General features: G+C 48.7%; 2 protein-coding genes across 3 annotated transcripts; one reads left to right on the top strand and one right to left on the bottom strand.

Moving 5' to 3' along the window:
- The first annotated feature begins 1433 nt into the window (after nucleotides 1-1433).
- LOC142909536 (uncharacterized) lies at nucleotides 1434-7481 on the top strand. Of its 2 annotated transcripts, none has more exons than XR_012932397.1 (2): nucleotides 1434-4317; nucleotides 5083-5172. XR_012932397.1 is itself a non-coding variant. In XM_076059755.1 (2 exons), exons 1-2 carry the CDS (start codon nucleotides 4201-4203, stop codon nucleotides 6238-6240), a joined length of 1275 nt encoding a protein of 424 aa, XP_075915870.1. In that variant the 5' UTR covers nucleotides 1434-4200; the 3' UTR covers nucleotides 6241-7481. The 2 variants fall into 2 exon arrangements, 1 of the variants encoding a protein (XP_075915870.1); XM_076059755.1 differs by having other exon boundaries at nucleotides 5083-7481.
- Nucleotides 7482-16333: 8852 nt separating this feature from the next.
- Nucleotides 16334-18680, bottom strand: LOC142909546 (uncharacterized). Its single transcript, XM_076059766.1, has 3 exons — nucleotides 17924-18680; nucleotides 16896-17755; nucleotides 16334-16360 (listed from the first exon to the last, which is right to left on the bottom strand). The coding sequence occupies exons 1-3, from the start codon at nucleotides 18678-18680 to the stop codon at nucleotides 16334-16336; spliced, it is 1644 nt and encodes a 547-aa protein (XP_075915881.1).
- Nucleotides 18681-19278: the final 598 nt, after the last annotated feature.

The raw sequence follows: 19278 nt of genomic DNA, 5'->3' as shown, positions 1-19278 counted from the left end.
CCGTCATTCCGCAAGGAACTGTGCTCGCTCACGCGACCCCGGTGCCGTTGGGGACCGGAGTCGCGGGACACGTGCATGCCACGCCGCAGGTCCTACCTCCTTCCGAATCGGATGAGAGATGGTTGGACGCGCTCTGCACAGACACGGGTGATCTGTCTCATTCGCAGCGATTTAAATTGCGCGCTCTTCTGCGAGAATTTTCCGATGTCTTTAGTAAATCTAAATTTGATATTGGCTGCACCAAGCTGCTGCGTCACCACATTGATACTGGTGACGCTGCCCCGATTCGATAAAACCCGTTTCGGCTTAGCCCGGCGGAGAAACAGCATGTTAAATTGGCTGTGGATGACATGCTGAAGGCCGATATAATTTCTCCCTCCACTAGTCCCTGGGGTGCTCCAATAGTGCTGGTCAAAAAGCACGATGGCAGTCTCCGTTTTTGCGTTGATTTTCGGCGCCTAAATAAAATCTCGGTAGCGGACGCCTACCCTCTGCCTCGTATGGACGAGTCATTGGATGCCCTGGCAGGGGCGCACTATTTTTCCACCTTGGACCTTCTGTCGGGGTTTTGGCAACTCCCCCTCGACGAATCGTCAAAACCTAAGACTGCTTTTCGGACACCACAGGGCCTTTTCGAGTTTAATAGATTGTCCATGGGTCTCCACTCGGCCCCAGCGACGTTCCAGAGGCTCATGGAGCTGGTCCTCGCTGGGCTCCAGTGGGACTCATGTCTCATTTATCTTGACGACGTCATCGTCTTTAGCCGCACGTTCGGCGAACACATCGAACGGTTGCGTGCTGTCTTCTTGAAAATGCGGGCCGCTAACTTGAAATTCAAGCCGCAGAAGTGTCACCTTCTGCGTGAGTCTGTGCGCTATCTGGGCCACATAGTTAGCCGCTCGGGCATCTCTACCGACCCTGAAAAAACCAAATGTGTTCAACATTGGCCGACCCCTACATCTGCGGGCGATGTTCGTAGTTTAATTGGTTTTGCGTCGTACTACCGCCGGTTTGTTGCTGGCTTCGCGACGATTGCCAAGCCGCTCCACGCCCTTACGTCAAAAGGGGTGGCGTTTCATTGGGGGGACGCAGAACAGGCTGCGTTCGACTCCTTGCGGAACGCGCTCGTGACGGCACCGTCCCTTGCGCACCCCGATTTTTCCGTGCCATTCGTGTTGGACACCGACGCTAGCAATACGGGGATTGGGGGTGTTCTGTCCCAAAAAGTTGATGGCATTGAAAGGGTTGTTGCCTATGGTAGCAGAGTCTTGTCTCTTGCTGAACAAAGATACTGTGTGACCAGACGTGAGCTGCTGGCCATTGTTTTTTTTATTCAGCAATACAGGCCGTACCTGTATGGTCAGCATTTTACCGTGCGATCTGATCATTCGGCTTTACAGTACGCTCTGCGGGTTGACCAACCGTCCGGGCAGCTTTCTCGGTGGCTCGAAGTCCTTCAGGACTACGATTTCAATGTCACTTACCGTAGGGGTGCACAACACACGAATGCCGATGCGTTGTCTCGCCTTCCGCCGGCTCAAAAATGTGCGTGTTTTTTGGGCTCGGGCCGTTGTAAGCCGCCACTGCCTGCGCAGGTCGCGCCTCTCACAACGGTGTCAGCCGCACTTCCCGCCGCCTCAGCGCCGATGTTGGATCATGCAGATCCAATGGCCAGTGACGATTTGCTGGGGCTAACTTTGGCCGAATGGGGTTGGCACCAGGGCGAGGACATGTCGTTATTGAGGTTGCGTCGCCACGCGAATAATGCGGTTCCAAGACAGGGCAAATTTAATTCATTTGTCATGAAGCGCGGCTTGTTGATGCATTGGGATGCTGACTCGTGTCAACATAAAATCGTCGTGCCATCCGCCTTGCGATGCAAGGCCGTATGGGCGGCGCATGAGCGTTTATTGCACCTGGGTGTTCATAAGACCATTGGGTTGTTGCGGTTGCAATTTTTCTGGCCGGGCATGCTGCGCGACGTCACTGACATTTTGCTGGGATGCACCCATTGTGCGCAACGTAAACCGCCGGCTAAACCGGCATGCCCACCCCTGCAACCCATTTCGGTCTCTCGTATAAATGAGTTGGTGGCTCTCGATATTTTGGGCCCTTTTCCTACTACGCCACGGGGTAATAAGTACCTTCTGGTTGGGGTAGAGTATTTTACACGGTGGCCTATGGCCTGGGCCCTCCCCAACCAGTCGGCGGCGGCCGTTGTGGACGCCTTTGTTCAAGGCTACGTCCTGGACAAGGGCGCACCAGAACGGTTGCTGACCGATCAGGGAAGAAATTTTTCAGGAGCCTTGCTGACTGATGTGTGCCGCCTGTTGGGCACTAAGAAAGTGCGCACTTCGCCCTACCATCCCCAGACCGACGGCATGGTGGAGCGCCTTCATAGAACTCTCACCGCTATGTTATGCCATCAGGTCGATGAATCCCACCTCGATTGGGACTTGCAGGTTCCGGGGGTCCTCGCCGCATACCGTATGGCACCTCACGCGGCGACGGGATTTTCCCCGTTCTTTCTAATGTACGGCAGGGATGCCTTTCCTCCCGCCGACGTTCGGCTGGAAATCGAACAGCCACCGCAAAAGTCAAAGCTCGTTGACCACTTGCGATTCAACCTCCGTAAGTTGGCCGAGGCACGGGAGGCCGCCATTGAAAATTCGGCTTCCCGCCAACGGGCGAATTTGCGACTGCGGGACCATCGGTCGTACACGCATCGGTCGGCACCGGGAGACAGGGCATGGCTCCACTGCCCCCAGGTGCCGGTGTCCACGTCGGCCAAACTCCTCAGACCATGGCGAGGCCCGGTTGAGGTAGTGGAAGTCCTGCGTCCCCAATGTGTTAAAATTAGCTGGGGACGGCGTCGCTGGTGCGTTCACCCCTCTCGGTTAAAACCCTTCGTCACGCCACGCGTCCCTCCACAACACACACGACATGGGGGCCGAGTGTGCGACGCGTCCGACGAGCCGGATGTTGCCCCGTTGGTGCCTAACCCACAGCGCAGGCGTGTCATTCCTCCTGCAGATGACGCGGGAGTGACGGCTCCATGCAGGCCACGTTCGGCCTCAATGGACCGTGGAGCAGTAGGTGTCCCCGTGGAGATGCCTAAAGGCCCACCGGATGCTCTGGCTCATCCTCCTCCTTCCCTTGTGCCGCCGACAAAGCCTGCCATCCCCTACGATGGCCCCGCGAAACGCACGCGCGCGAAATCTCGCCGGTTGTTATGTTTTTTTTGGCATGTCTTGTGCCTTGTACATACGTTATGTTGTTAAGGGGGGGTATTTATAGGGGTTTAATTGTTCTTGTTGTTCGTGAGGCACACTCACAATTCTACTGTTGGTAATTTCGGAGTTTCCCATTGTTGCAGCCGGGACGGCTGGAGCTTCCGAAGGAGGGGGTGATGTAGAGGTGTTAACTAAGCGCTGTTGCGTAACCTGCGTTGCCACCAGGGCGGTGCAGCATTACCCCTGGGTACAACGGTTGGGGTCAGTCGAGGTGAAACGGATCGTGGCCAGGGTTTGGTGCGAACCAATCAGACGGTTCCACGTGGGAATGTATGATTGGTTCTACCTGGCCACGAAGGGGTATAAGACGGGTGACCCAACGGACCTCGGGGAGTTCTCTCCCTGCACGAAGACAGAAGACTGGGCTGAAGCCTAGCTAGGACCCTGGACCAGCCTTCCAGCCCTTCTAAGGGCTAAGGCTCGGCATACCCAGTGGTCAGGAGCCACCGGGCCAGCGGTGGGTCAGATAGCCTCCCCTAGGTCCTAGCCGGAGGACTAGGATAGCGGTAGACGTGTGAGTCCCGCCAAGTCCGGAGGTTGTACCTCCTTAGGTATCAAGGAGGTTAGCGGTAGACGTGTGAGTCCCGCCAGGTCCGGAGGCTGTACCTCCCTAGGGTATCGGGTGAGGGGACCGAATATCCCTCTGTGTGTGTTAAGCGTTGTATAAGGAAATAATACAATAAACAGAGTGTGCCTCCTAAAGAAGTCTGCTCGTCCTTACAACACTACACATTTAATAGTCTCAGCATGCCCACAAAAAAAATGACTTGTAAAGTTTTACTGCTACGTGATGAATATTTCTCAATAGCAGGTCCTATTGTGTGCTAAGAGGTAATTACAGGGATCTTAAAATTAGTTCTGTGAAACTCCATGTCCTTCGTTCTCTAATTCATTACTCGTCCTTTGAATGAATTTTCTGTTCTTCGTAGGCCGGGAGTCGTCTTGCCAGTCGACCTCATGGGGGGACATTATGGATAATGTGGACCCTTTCCCAGGCCAAGGTTACAAGCATCGCTCCCCAAAGGTGTGTATGGGATCTGTGGGGTCAAACACACAACATTCTCTCCAAAACTAGCACACTGTGTCATCACACCATCACACCAAAATATCACTAAACCATCTCTCCACATCACCTTTCTCATCACACCACACCACCATCATTTAAATACTCCATCATAGAGCCTCATCATGTCTCTATACCATCACAAGACACCATCTCTCTAGAACATTCCACTACTTCACTTCTTCATAAAACAACACCATCTCCCGACACCATCACCCAATCTCTCGACCATCCCACTCATGCAAGCACTTGAAGTGGTCATTTATTAACAATGAAGACAGAATGATATAAATCAGTCACATTAATTATTTATGTTAGTTGATTGGAAGTTGCCATTCCAGTTGCCCACTATGGGCACTGCAGTGAAATTTGTAGTCATTATGGGCTTCCAGATCGTTAAACTGGAACATTATGTGGAAACTATTGCCAGTGATGATTGTTGCCAACATATATCAAATCTTCACAGTCGATCACAGCCTTAAGTGCATGTATGGGGTTTGTGAGGATATTTGAGGATGTAACATGGATTTTGATTCTGTAGGGGTTTGGGATATTTAGACGTTAGGGCTACACGTACAATGTGATCAAAGTATTGATGGATAAGGCCTTATGTTAACATCAGGTTTGAATGAGTGAACGTGGATGCCTGCATCTGTACACAGATGTGTGAGTATGTATTTGCATGTGCATGTCTGAATATTCCTGTGGTTATCTTTGCTTGAACAGAAGATAATCGGGGAGTTGAAAGACTTCCACAGGGTGAAGCATCTCCAGGAGGAGAAGGACCTTGCAACGGAGAAACGCCTCATGGTAGAGGAGCGCCTATTTGAGGTGCAGTGGCTTGCCAGGGTGAAGTGCCGCAAAGAGGAGAAGTGCTTCCGAGACTATCTCCTCAAGAGGCGCCTCGTTAAAGGGAAGTGCTTCACGGATGCGAAGCGTCTTTGCGAAATGAAGCATCTTGAAGAGAACCGTCTGGAGGAGGATGAGGAGAAGAAGTGTCTCACCAACATGAAGAGCGTCAAGGAGGAGAAGCGCCTCTTGGAGGAGAAGCACCTTGAGGAGGAACAGTGCCACGTCAGGACTGCTACCACCACCGCCGCCACCAACACCACCGCCACCACTACTGCCTCCGCCACCACTGATTCTGCTACCTTTGCCGCGACCGCTGACACCACTGCCACCACCACGGCCACCGCTGCCGCCATCGCCACCAGTGACACCACCGCCACCACCGCCACCACTGCCACTGACACCACCGCCACCACCGCCAGTGACGCCACCACCACAGCCACTACCGCCATCACCGCCACCTCCACTACTACCGCCACTGACACAACCGCCACCATCACTGCCACCACCGCGGCAACCACCACTTCTGCTACCACCACCGCTACTGACACCACTGCCAACCCCACCACCACCACCACCACTGTCACCGATAGCACCGACACTACCAACACAACCAACACCCCTGCCGCTACCGCCACCACAGCCGCCACCGCCGCCACTGCCACCTCTGCCACCTCTGCCACCACCGCCATCACCGCCACCACCGTGGCAAACACCACCACCACGGCTACCACCGCTATCACCTTCACCACCTCCGCCACCACTGCTGTCACCGCCACCACCGAGGACCAGGAGGTTGAGGAGGATGAGAAGGAGAGAATGGAGAAAACAGAGAAGGGGGAGAAGATGTTGGTGGAGGATGAAGAGGAGTTGGAGGAGGACGAGACAAAGGAGGAGATGGAGGAGGTGCAGATGGTGGAGGTGGTGATGCAATTAAAGAAGAGGAAGCGAGGGGGCCTCGCTCGCGTGGCGAGAGCAATCACCTCACTCCTCCGCCGCGTGCTGCTTTGTGGTACAACATCCACCACTCAGTAGGGGTGATAGTGGTCGTCGTGGATTGGTGCGAACCATGACGACTATCATCATACTACCCACCCACCTTGTGATACTTGCGGGCTTCTGAATAAAATACGTTCCAGTTGTATTACCACTGCAGTGGCATTTCGGCATGAAGCATGGTGGTAGAGTAGACGTGAAGTTTAACGTCATTGTGTAACGACAAAGTAAAGACTCAGAGTGAGCGTACATCCACTGTCATTACGACCCACGTGTAGTGATACACTCAGCGACACTAGGAGTAGGAGGCAATCTGTTTATTATAGCCTGCACAGGGTACAAGGGGTAACTACACTTTCAGTCAAGACAGCTAACAGACTGCCTGACTGACAACGCCGAGGAGGTGAAGGTGGCGACGAAGACTCCAGCAGCCCGACAGGATTCCACTCCAAGCAACAGCGATGAACCTTCGCTAGGGGTCCCCTTTTATCCTCCCAGCGTGGCCTCGCTCCGCTCTCGGCCACGCCCCCCTACTAGAAACTACTCGCAGGTTCCTGGGCTTACCTCACGTGCCCCCTCTATCACCTTTCCCCTACATCCCTCTGTCTGCCTATCACGTGACCTGCAGCGAGACTGGGCTGCTGCAACTGCAGATCCCCTTCTCTGTCAGCAACCCACGCCATGCTACATAGTGACCCATTCCATGTCACTACACATGAACAGGACAGCTGACATGTTATCATGTAAAGCAACCATAAACACATGAAAATACCTAGGTTTACAATTTTTGAGAAAACCACTATAGACACAATATACATAGACGTCAAATGTTGGGAACAGGAGACAATCAGTTGTTTTAATTGTCATTTGAATTCAGCACGTCAAAATCCATAACAAACATCACATTTCATCTCTGAAATAAATGACGTCTAAAAAACAAGTGGACCAGTGTGATCATCAACACCCATCATCAGCATCAATACCCATCATCACAAACACCCATCACCAGTCTTCATCACCACCACCACCCAGCCATCATTACCACCACACATCATCATCACAACCCACCAAAATCGCCACCCATTATAATACTCACCACCCATAATCACCACCACCCATTATCATTACCACCACCCATCACCATCATCACACACCATCACCCATCATCACCACCACTACCCAACCATCATAACCAAAATCCATTACTTGTGTAGTGGGTTCACGGAACACGGAGACGGTGGAGTAGAGGCAGCACTGTTTTATTCAACTTAACGGGTTACACAGGAAGGGGTAACGGCCCCTTCACCCGTATACACTCTGGGACATCCCCTAGGCTATCTAGCCTAATTCCTATACTCCCAGTTCCTCCAGCTACAGGCGCTAGAGGAGGCTATCTGATCTGGCCCTGGTCAAGCAAGGTCACGGCACCCCACCAACCAGACCGGACCTTAAAAGGGCTCTGGCTCTGAGGCTCTGGAGCCGCACCACTGGCTTACCCTGCTGGCCCTCAAAAGGACAGCGGTCAGGGAAGTCCCAGGGTCTTTCTAGCCGGCCTTCCTTCTTCACTGGTTCTTCATTCTTGGCCCCAACACACTGCCCCGAGTTCTCTGGCTCCCCGCCCTTTATACCCATACACCACTGAGGGCGGGGCTATAGCGGACGTGGTTGTAGCCACCAACATGTGGCTGTGTGTTACCTTCCCACACTGTGTTTCCTTCCCACAACACCCCTACATCTGCAAGTGCTGCCTGGGTTGATTCAATGTGCCATGGCTCGGGTATGCGGTTTTCCAGAGGTGTGTGTGGCGGTACAAGGACAAATATATAATGAGAGTTGTTTTGGGAAATGGTCCTTCTTCAGACCACATACAAATGTTGGAGAGACAAGATATTCAGGTGTTTTATTCTTAGCTCTTTCGGTAAAGTCATGTTGAAGGGAAACAATAAAACAATAAAATATATATAAAACAATAAAATTTCTCACGACGTTTCGACCATAACACAAACGGTCGTCATCAGGTGTGTCAGTTCACATTAATTAATTTATTTTCAAACGGTGTATTTATTATAATTTAAAAAACGTCAGCGCCACGCGCAGCGATTTGGCAATTTATTTAGAAGGACTAGTCCATCTATGTTCTGAAAAGAGGAGGGGGGAGACGAAAAATTAATGTATGCTGTCTGAAAGCCACCGTAAGCGTGAACAATCAATTAAGACCTGAAATGGTTTATCAAATCTTTCCAATGATTGCTAAGCCAGAATCCATCTTCTCGGTTGAAATTGTCTCTGTACTTGTATATGTGGATAGCCTCATGAACGAATCTCTCATGGTAGCCAGATGGCTTACAAAGAACCTCTGTCTTGGAAAAGTCAATGTCATGTGAGCCTACTAAATTATAACAATGATCTGCCACGGCCGAGGTGTTGGTCCTACCGTGTTTAAGGTCTGCTTTGTGTTCACGAATGCGGTCCGAGACATGGCGTTTGGTTTCTCCAATGTAACTACTACCACAGAGGCAACTTAGTTTGTAGACACCAGGGTACTGTATGTCCGGAATCACATCTTTTACAGACGGAACCAGATCACGGATTTTATGTAATGTGTTGAAACGGATCTGGATCTTGTGTTTATTCAAGATTTTGGAGATCTTTTTTGTGATCCCCACAATGTAGGGTAAAGTGATGGTTTTGAAAGGCTCCTCAAGAGGGTCCTTCTTCATGGTTTGAGTGATAGCTTTGCGGATTGTATAGTCGGAGTAACCATTAGCCTTAAGAGCTTGGTGTACGTGCTTAAGTTCACTGCCTATGTGTTCCTGGTCGGATATGCATTGGGCTCTATAGTATAGAGTCTTGATGAGGGAGTTCTTCTGGGATGGATGGTGGTGGGAATCCGGTTTCAAGTAAGCATCCGTATGGGTAGCTTTCCTGTAGACAGAGTGGCTCATTGAACCATCAGGTCTCTTTTTTATTAGGACATCCAAAAAAGGTAGCTTGCCATCTTTTTCGACTTCCATGGTAAATCTGCTGGCTGGGTGTATGGAATTGATGTGGTCGAAGAATTGGTTTAGAGCAGGCCGGCCATGTGGCCAGATGACAAAAGTGTCATCCACGTACCTTTTCCATAAGGTTGGGCGCAGAGTGGCAGTCTGGATGGCGTCAGTCTCAAATTTCTCCATGAAAATGTTAGCTATAACCGGAGATGGGGGGGAGCCCATTGGGGTGCCCTCAGTTTGTTTGTAGAAAGTTCCATTCCAAGTGAAGTATGTATTGGTTAAACAGTGTCTCACCAGGGGGGGTACCTCAGTGTTTAGTTCTTGATGAACCAAGTCTTCAATGATTGCGATGGTGTCAGGTACAGGAACCTTGGTGAATAAGGAAACTACATCAAAACTGACAAGCAGGTCGTCTGGGGACAGGGAAATACCTTTGATTGTCGATACCAGGTGAGTAGAATTTTGTACCGCAGAGGTGGTTTTTCCAGTGAAAGGATGCAGGATTTCAGACAAAAAACGAGCCAGTTTGTAGGTGGGGGAGTTGATAGTAGAGACGATGGGACGAAGGGGTGTATCTACTTTATGTATTTTTGGTAAGCCGTATAATCTTGGTGAGCCACTCTGTCTACAGGAAAGCTACCCATACGGATGCTTATCTGAAACCGGATTCCCACCACCATCCATCACAGAAGAATTCTCTCATCAAGACTCTGTACCATAGAGCCCAATGCATATCCGACCAGGAACACATAGGCAGTGAACTCAAGCACGTACACCAAGCTCTTAAGGCTAATGGTTACTCCGACTATACAATCCGCAAAGCTATAACTCAAACCATGAAGGACCCTCTTGAGGAGCATTTCAAAACCATAACTTTACCCTACATTGCGGGGATCACAAAAAAAATCTCCAAAATCTTGAATAAACGCAAGATCCAGGTCCGTTTCAGCACATTACATAAAATACGTGATCTGGTTCCGTCTGTAAAAGATGTGATTCTGGACATACAGTACCCTGGTGTCTACAAACTAAGTTGCCTCTGTGGTAGTAGTTACATTGGAGAAACCAAACGCCATGTCTCGGACCGCATTCGTGAACACAAAGCAGACCTTAAACACGGTAGGACCAACACCTCGGCCGTGGCAGATCATTGTTATAATTCAGTAGGCTCACATGACATTGACTTTTCCAAGACAAAGGTTCTTTGTAAGCCATCTGGCTACCATGAGAGATTCGTTCATGAGGCTATCAACATATACAAGCACAGAGACAATTTCAACCGAGAAGATGGATTATGGCTTAGCAATCATTGGAAAGATTGATAAACCATTTCAGGTCTTGATTGTTCACGCTTACAGTGGCTTTCAGACAGCATACATTAATTTTTCGTCTCCCCCTCCTCTTTTCAGAACATAGATGGACTAGTCCTTCTAAATAAACTGCCAAATCGCTGCGCGTGGCGCTGTTTTTTAATTTTTATAGAAAAAATACACCGTTTAAAAATAAATAAATTACTGCTAACCGACACACCTTATGACGACCGTTTGTGTTATGGTCGAAACGTCGTGAGAATTTTTATTGTTTTATATATTTTATTGTTTCCCTTCAATGTGACTTTACCGAAAGAGCTAAGAATATGGATTACTGCAGTCACGAAAGCTTTAAATCAAAAGATATTCAGGTGATTTGCCTCCTTCACAACACTGCCATTCTACTCTACTGCCCCAATGATCCAGTGTGATCATCAACACCCATCATCAGCATCAATACCCATCATCGCCAACCATCATGATCACCATCATCACCACCCATCATCAAAACCACCCATCACCAGCCTTCACCACCACCACCCATCACCAGTCATCATCACCACCACCCATCATCATTACGACCACCACCAATCAACATCATCACACACCATCACCCATCATCACCACCACCACCACCCAGCCATCATAACCACCATACATCATCATCACAACCCACCACAATCACCACCCATCATAATACTTACCACCACCCATCACCATCATCACACACCATTACGCATCATCACCACCAATACCCAACCATCATAACCAACACCCATTACCCATCATCATCAACACCACCACCCACCAATCACCACCACTACCCACCACCACTACCCACCAACCACCACCAACAACAACCACCCACCAACCACCACCAACCAACCACCACCAACCACAAACACCACCCACCAAGCCCCACCACCCACCAACCACCATCACCTACCAACCACCACCACCCACCAACCACCACTACCCACCAACCACCACTACTCACCAACCACCCACCAACCACCACCACCAACAACCACCACCCACCAACCACCACCAACCAACCACAGCCACTAACCACCAACACCACCCAGCAACCAATACCACTACCAACCACAAGCACCCACCAACCACCACCCACCAACCACTACCACCCCCCATCAACCAACCACCACCGCCCATCAACCACCACCGCCAACCAACCACAACCACCACCCACCACCACTATCTACCAACCACCACCATACACCACCAACCACCAACCACCAACCACCACCAACCAACCACCACAAACAACCACAAACACCACCCACCAATCACCACAACCCACAAACCACTAACATCAACCAACCAGAACCACCACCACCCACCAACAACCACCGACACAAACCAACCACAACCACCCACCAACCACAACCACTCACCACCACAACCCACCAACGACCATCACCCACCACCACCTACCAACCACCAATACCCACCAACCACCACAATCACCCATAAACCACCAAAACCATCCATCACCACCACCACCCACAAACCTCTATCACCACCCACAAACCACCGCAACCCACCACCATCACCCACCATCGACCACCACCACCAACCACAACCACCCACAAACCACCCACCACCACCAACCACCACAACCCACCACCGCCACCCACCATCACCACCACCACCAACCAGCCACCACCAACTACCACCCACTACCCACTAACCCCCACCACCAACCACAACCACCCAACAACCACCACAACCGACCACCCACTACCACCACCACCACCACCCACCAACTCCACCACCTACCAACCAACACAAAACAAACACCATCACCCACCAACCACAACGAACCACTAACCACAACTACCCACCAACGACAACCACCCACCACAACCAACCAACCAACCACCCCCACTACAACCAAAACCCACCAACCAATCACCACCACCCACCAATCTCCACCACCCACCCAAAAACCACCACCACCACCACCCAACAACCAACACCATCAATACATATCCGTGTGAAGAACGGGTACAACGGCTATCTTAAATATGAAGCAGAAATTACATCAGTTTGTTTGTGTGAAGCAGCAAAAACCGCTCCAACGCTGAGGTCTGGCGTCATGAAATTTTCACAGCTTATGCTGTCTGGAATTTCTAAGTGAACGCCACTATTTTCAGCTCGCCACGTCATTCCCCTCCCGAGTGGCCAAAATCGACCTTGCGTAGAAGTGAATTAAGGTTAAATTTCCTTGAGTGAAAACATCCGATTTAGGTAACTTAATTTGTTTCGGATTTTTTCCTTCGTGCGAGCATCAACATTTACGGGTTTTTCAGTGAAATATAAGGGAATATGAAATGTTTCCAAGACAAGAATCCAAATCCCGGGCGAAGCCGGGTAGTGAAGCTAGTTACTAATAAACCCCAAGGATCCGATCGAAATTAGAGATTTTGATCGGATCGTTGGGGAGGAACGTGCCACCCCACCCCCAATGGCTCCACCACTGTCACGCACTGGCATGGTTCACAGGTGGTGGTGTGTCCAGACCCACGCCTGGCCACCTTCACCTGCTCAGTATTAATGCTTCCTCACTCCACCAAGTAATTCATTGAGGATAAATCAACACAGCCGAGGCTGCGTGTCTCTCTCACTCTCCCCGTGGTCGCATGGATTTCCTTCCTGATCCCCGGGTTTCCCCTCCACATGTAGAGAGTGAACACCGCCACGCATCTAGAGTGAACACCGCCACGCGTCTAGAGTGAACACCGCCACACGTCTAGAGTGAACACCGCCACACGTCTAGAGTGAACACCGCCACGCGTCTAGAGTGAACACCGCCACACGTCTAGATTGAACACCGCCACGCTGTTGACAAGCTCCACCTTGTTGTTGTTGTGGGCAGGTCGCTTCTGAAAACAAGAGCGGTTTGAGCAGCTCAACGTGGGCGTGGCCTGGTAAAAAAATATAAAAAATACAACTGTGAATATTTAAAACAAAACAAAGTTACAGAGTAGCGAGCCAGGTGAAGAGAAATTTAAACTAAAGCAAGATACTCTTCGGTTATTTCGGTAAAGTCACGTAGAAAAAATAAATAAATTAAATAATAGTTTCAGTTTCACTTTATTTGGTATAGCCCTGTGAGCCATTCGGCTCTTGAATCAGGTGCAATCACAACAAACAAAAAAATAAAACGTGAACAAGAAAACATCTTGAAGTGACTATGTGACTTTGCAAACAGAATTCCAGGGAAAAACAGCAAAATATTCCACAATAAGCACCGTACACCATCGCTGTGTGCAAATAGCATACGACGTTTCGATTGCAACACAAGCAATCATCATCAGGTACAAGTGAAAAAGAGAGAACAAACCTAGAAAACTTAGAAACGTAATGCAATACAACACAGAGAGTCGGCTAACGTAACAGTCAACAACACCCCAGCTGGTTGATAACGTTCTTCCAAAGATTGCTCAATTTGAGAGAGAGACAAAACACAGACACGGAGACACATAGACAGAGAGAGATAACACAGAGACACACAGAGAGAGATACACGCATAGGCACACAGAGATACAATGCCTCTGTGTCGAGGCCTTAAATAGAGAGAGAGGGGGGTAGAGAAATGAGCAAGTCAATGCAAGGCCGTAGTCATGGAGTCAACATTGGGGGGGACCAAATCTTCCAGGGGGTCTGGGAACCCCCCCCCAGAAAAAAATGTAAATTTGAAAACTAATGTCCTGCCATTTCCTGCGTAAAATATTAACAAATTTCACTAACACATGGGATGGATTGTTTATTTGATACAATCATGTCTAATATTGTATTGTATTACATTGCTCAGTTTTTTTACTTTTCTTGTTTCATAGTATGTAATGGCAGAGATTAGGGATTCATAAAGTACAGCGCAATCATATAAACAGAAATCTATGCATTGTTATATGAAGACAAGTCCAGATTTTGTGGCCAAGGTTTAGAAAATTGTTGTTTTTATTAACATAGCATAGCAATTATTATTTGGAAAACATTTTTATAGCAATATTATATAGCAATATATAGCAATATTATATAGCAATATATTGGGGGGGGGGATATTTTGAGCATATTTGATAATTGGGAGGGTTGTGTCCCCCAATATATATAATAATTATTATAATATATTATAATTACGGCCTTGTGTCAATGAGAGATTTGGAGCTTTGGTAACTGCAGTAAATAATAACACGAGGACACAGAGAGAGAGAAAGCACACTTAATCAAACAAACTGAGTACAATTACGAAATCTAATGCAATGCAACACAGAGAGTCGGTCAACACACAAATAAAGCATAGCCTGGTTGATTACTTTCTTACAAAGATTGCTCAACTAAGCAAGAGAATTGAAGCAAACGCGATCAGGCGAGGGCAGGAGGCAAGATCCCACGTGGCTAGGCCCCGCGCTGTAAAGTTCCAACCTGGACATCGCTTCCATGCTCGCTGATACTCAATTGACATCCCTACGAGAGAGATAGCGAGGCTCTACCTCGGTAAACAACAACAACCACCACAACCACCACCACCACCACAACCGCGCTGAGAATTTCTCACCTCGGATTTCAGTTCACGCGCGAAGCGGCAGCTTCCTGTTTCCTCGTGACGTCACGCAGCAGCAGGTGGCTTGACGTCACTTCCGGGCTACGCGCGGTGCAGTCACCGCGCGTAGCTTTGCCCAAATAAGGATTGGCACCGGAACAGAAATCGGCAGCGGCCGAACGAAGGTGACGTCACGCTCAACAGAGAGCGGTGGTCGCGGGGTGGGCGACATGACGTCACTAGCAAGGCCCACCGCCCCCTGGCGTTTGACGCCGATGAGGGTCACGCTGAGCAGTGACGTTAGAGAGCAGGGGTCAGAGTTCAAGTTTGTTGACAGAAGGGGAGCGGCAGTGACGTGGTGAGCGCTGCGCTCCCGACCAGCCGAGTTCCATTCCCGCTCGTGGCCAACACCGCCAGTGACGATTTTCTGAACCGGTCCTGAGCCTCCCCTACGTCGACTCAGCCTCAAACGAGTACCCGGTGCGGTGTGTAAACATCGCCACTAGGGAGACAAAAATGCAAAAATGCATTTCAAATGTAGTCTCTTAAATTACCTCCTTGCTATGAAGCAGATCAACAGACACAACATCTTTCATTTATCGATCTCTCCACGAAACAAAGGAATGTTTTACACAAACTATAACTAGCACAGCCTTCTGAGAGTGCATTATTGATTCAGTGCAAGCCACCTGTGGACCCTTATTGGTGCACAGCGTCTCAAAAGCAGCCGGGCTGCTTCAACCGATAGTTTCGGACATCCAGACGTTAATCAGCAAAGAGCATTTCTAGACCTAGTTAGACAAAATCTACATCAACACGTAATACAAAATTATAATTCGTGTTGTAGAGAATGTATCTCCTCTACGTGTAACTTTTGAGTGGTATGCCTTGTCACTGATGAATGATACAAGTGTGCTCCCTATTTCCAAGACAATGAGTTGCTCCAGAGGGAGATGCTTCCTGAAAACACAAAAACACACTTTGACCTGTATCACAAGAAGAATGAGTCTCACCCGAGTTATCTGTACAGGTTACTTCTAAAAGACACACTTTGTCCTAACATCACTTAATCAATGTTTGACCCTTATAGACAAAATGTTTTTAACAAGACGATATTTGAAAAAATACACACCGTCTGCTTAACAGTGTATGTACAACATACTATTGCGCCATTCAAAACGAGGCCATTGCATGCTGGCGTCTGGGTCAAAATTGAGCAAATTCCAAACATTACCTACAAACTCCACAACTGAGATGGCACGTCAGTGATCGCCCCCTACTGACAGGCTCTTGTCCACATGCAGGCCAGTGCAGGGCCACCACCTTGTGCCACACAGGGGCAGCTGCTACTTGGGGGTGCTCTTCGAGTGTTTGAGACGAGATACGATACAAAACTCCGAATTGCCAGAGGCGATGAAGCAAGCACCATATAAATGGAATTATTAGAACCTTGTGAATGCTTGGGAGCTTATTGGCTCTCGCTCCTGGTTAGAGATCTACCCAACCCACAGGTCCACAAAGACTGGCTGCTCTTACCCTGCAGGTTGCACCTAGGAATTGAGTGTTCAACTTCACATTCTTGTCATTAAAGGCCTGTGACAAAGGTGCATCTATTGGAGCGACATCGTCTCAAGCTTACACATCTACCGGGTCTCCATTTGACTTTGTATTGTCTCGGAGGAAGTCCACCCACACCTCCACTTCCACAAACTGCTGGGAATTGCCTCGCTCTGCCTTGCAGTTAGAATTCTCCTCCTGCTTCACGTTGCCTCCATCGATGTGAAGGTCCGATATAGGAGTTGAATCTTCATCTTCACATTTTACCTTCACTTCTTCGCTCTTCACCATCACTTCTTCACATTTCACCTTCACTTCTTGACTCTTCACCATCACTTCTTCACATTTCACCTTCACTTCTTCATATTTCACCTCGATACCTTTAAAAGTGTCCAAGCTGGGATTTTCTTCCGTTTCTTGTTTCATGAGGAATGGGCTCATTGCGGCACTTTGACTTTCACAAGCTGATTTCAGACTCCACTCCTTGTGGATCTTCTGATGCTTGTGTGTTCTCTGGTGTACATGAAGAGTTGGTGACTGTGCAAACGCCATCCCACACACACTGCACTTGAAGGGTTTCTCTCCTGTGTGTGTTCTCTGGTGTGTTACAAGAGTAGATGAATGTGCAAACACCTTCCCACACACACTGCACTTGAAGGGTTTCTCTCCCGTGTTTGTTCTCTGGTGTGTTTTAAGAGCAAATGAATCTGAAAATGTCTTCCCACACACAGTGCACTTGAAGGGTTTCTCTCCCGTGTGTGTTCTCTGGTGTGTTACAAGATTACATGACTGTGCAAACGCCATCCCGCACATCGTGCACCTGAAGGGTTTCTCTCCCGTGTGTGTTCTCTGGTGTTTTACAAGATCAGATGACTGTGCAAATGCCTTCACGCACACACTGCACTTGAAGGGTTTCTCTCCTTTGTGTGTTCTCTGGTGCTTTTTAAGAGAAGATGACCATGAAAATGTCTTCCCACACACACTGCACTTGAAGGGTTTTTCTCCCGTGTGTGTTCTCTGGTGTGTTTTAAGAGCAGATGAATTTGAAAATGCCTTTCCACACACACTGCACTTGAAGGGTTTCTCTCCTGTGTGTGTTCGCTGGTGTGTTTTAAGAGCAAATGAATCTGAAAATGTCTTCCCACACACACTGCACTTGAAGGGTTTCTCTCCCGTGCGTGTTCTCTGGTGTCTTTGAAGATGAGATGAATCTGAAAATGCCTTTCCACACACACTGCACTTGAAGGGTTTCTCTCCTGTGTGTGTTCTCTGGTGTGTTTTAAGAGCAAATGAACCTGAAAATGTCTTCCGACACACACTGCACCTGAAGGGTTTCTCTCCCGTGTGTGTTCTCTGGTGTTTTACAAGATCAGATGACTGTGCAAATGCCTTCACGCACACACTGCACTTGAAGGGTTTCTCTCTTGTGTGTGTTCTCTGGTGTTTTTTAAGAGTAGATAAATCTGAAAATGTCTTCCCACACACACTGCACTTGAAGGGTTTCTCTCCCATGTGTGTTCTCTGGTGTGTTTTAAGAGCAAATGAATATGAAAATGTCTTCCCACACACAGTGCAATTGAAGGGTTTCTCTCCTGTGTGTGTTCTCTGGTGTGTTACAAGATTACATGACTGTGCAAACGCCATCCGGCACATCGTGCACCTGAAGGGTTTCTCTCCCGTGTGTGTTCTCTGGTGTTTTACAAGATCAGATGACTGTGCAAATGCCTTCACGCACACACTGCACTTGAAGGGTTTCTCTCCTGTGTGTGTTCTCTGGTGCTTTTTAAGAGCAGATGACCATGAAAATGCCTTCCCACACACACTGCACTTGAAGGGTTTCTCTCCCGTGTGTGTTCTCTGGTGTGTTACAAGATTACATGACTGTGTAAACGCCATCCCGCACATCGTGCACATGAAGGGTTTCTCTCCCGTGTGTGTTCTCTGGTGGTTCTGAAAAACTGATGGCCATGCAAATGCCTTGTTACACACAGTACATTTGAAGGGTTTCTCTCCCGTGTAAGTTCTCTGGTGCCGTGTCAAATTTCCAGTCATGTCCGTGCTGTATGCACGCTGGTCGCATTGTTGACTTGTCATTTCGAGCTGCGCTGAGTGCCTTTGCTCCATCAGACCAATTCTGCAGAGGAAGCGTCAGCTGCAGACAGAAAAAAAGAATATCCACACCATCTACACGTCAGGCACAGAGGAATGCACACGTGACTTACACGTCTATACTTATTAATATATTCATGATGTAGTGAAAAAGTTTCCCAAATTCATCAGATTTGATGAACGTGCAAATGCCTTCACGCACACACTGCAACTTGAAGGGTTTATCTCCCGTGTGTGTTCTCTGGTGTACTTTAAGATGTGGTGACTGTGCAAACGCCTTCACGTACAGAGTGCACCTGAAGGGTTTCTCTCCACGGGCTGCTATGGCACACAATGAGAGGGAAAATGTCATTAATATGCCTGGAAGCCTTCATATCTTCAAGATGAATGTTAACCCAAAACTCTAAGCACAATTTCGGCTGTCTGACTACAAAATGAATATTTATGAAAACTAAATTCAGCTGACATAGCAAAGGGTTTTGAAAACAATACTATTTGTGTTTTGCAGAAATGCATGAATTAATGTTCAATCGCAACTCAG

The sequence above is a fragment of the Petromyzon marinus genome, unplaced genomic scaffold, assembly GCF_048934315.1.
Source record: "Petromyzon marinus isolate PM22_M1 ecotype Great Lakes invasive population unplaced genomic scaffold, UKy_Petmar_22M1.pri1.0 PM_G_Scaffold_124, whole genome shotgun sequence".
NCBI classification, from domain to species: Eukaryota; Metazoa; Chordata; class Hyperoartia; order Petromyzontiformes; family Petromyzontidae; genus Petromyzon; species Petromyzon marinus.
Note: the sequence above shows the minus strand (reverse complement) of the source record. Positions and strands in the feature narration are given on the sequence as shown.

What these genes read in the sequence shown, in the direction of transcription:
- LOC142909536 (XM_076059755.1), top strand. Translation starts at nt 4,201, where the DNA reads ATGAATTTTCTGTTCTTCGTAGGCCGGGAGTCGTCTTGCCAGTCGACC. An exon ending in ACAAGCATCGCTCCCCAAAG is followed by an intron (nt 4,318 to 5,082) that starts GTGTGTATGGGA and finishes TTGCTTGAACAG; the next exon opens with AAGATAATCGGGGAGTTGAA.
- LOC142909546 (XM_076059766.1), bottom strand. Translation starts at nt 18,680, where the DNA reads ATGACTGGAAATTTGACACGGCACCAGAGAACTTACACGGGAGAGAAA. An exon ending in GTGTCGGAAGACATTTTCAG is followed by an intron (nt 17,756 to 17,923) that starts GTTCATTTGCTC and finishes AGACATTTTCAG; the next exon opens with ATTCATTTGCTCTTAAAACA. An exon ending in TGAAGAGCGAAGAAGTGAAG is followed by an intron (nt 16,361 to 16,895) that starts GTAAAATGTGAA and finishes CATGTGGACAAG; the next exon opens with AGCCTGTCAGTAGGGGGCGA.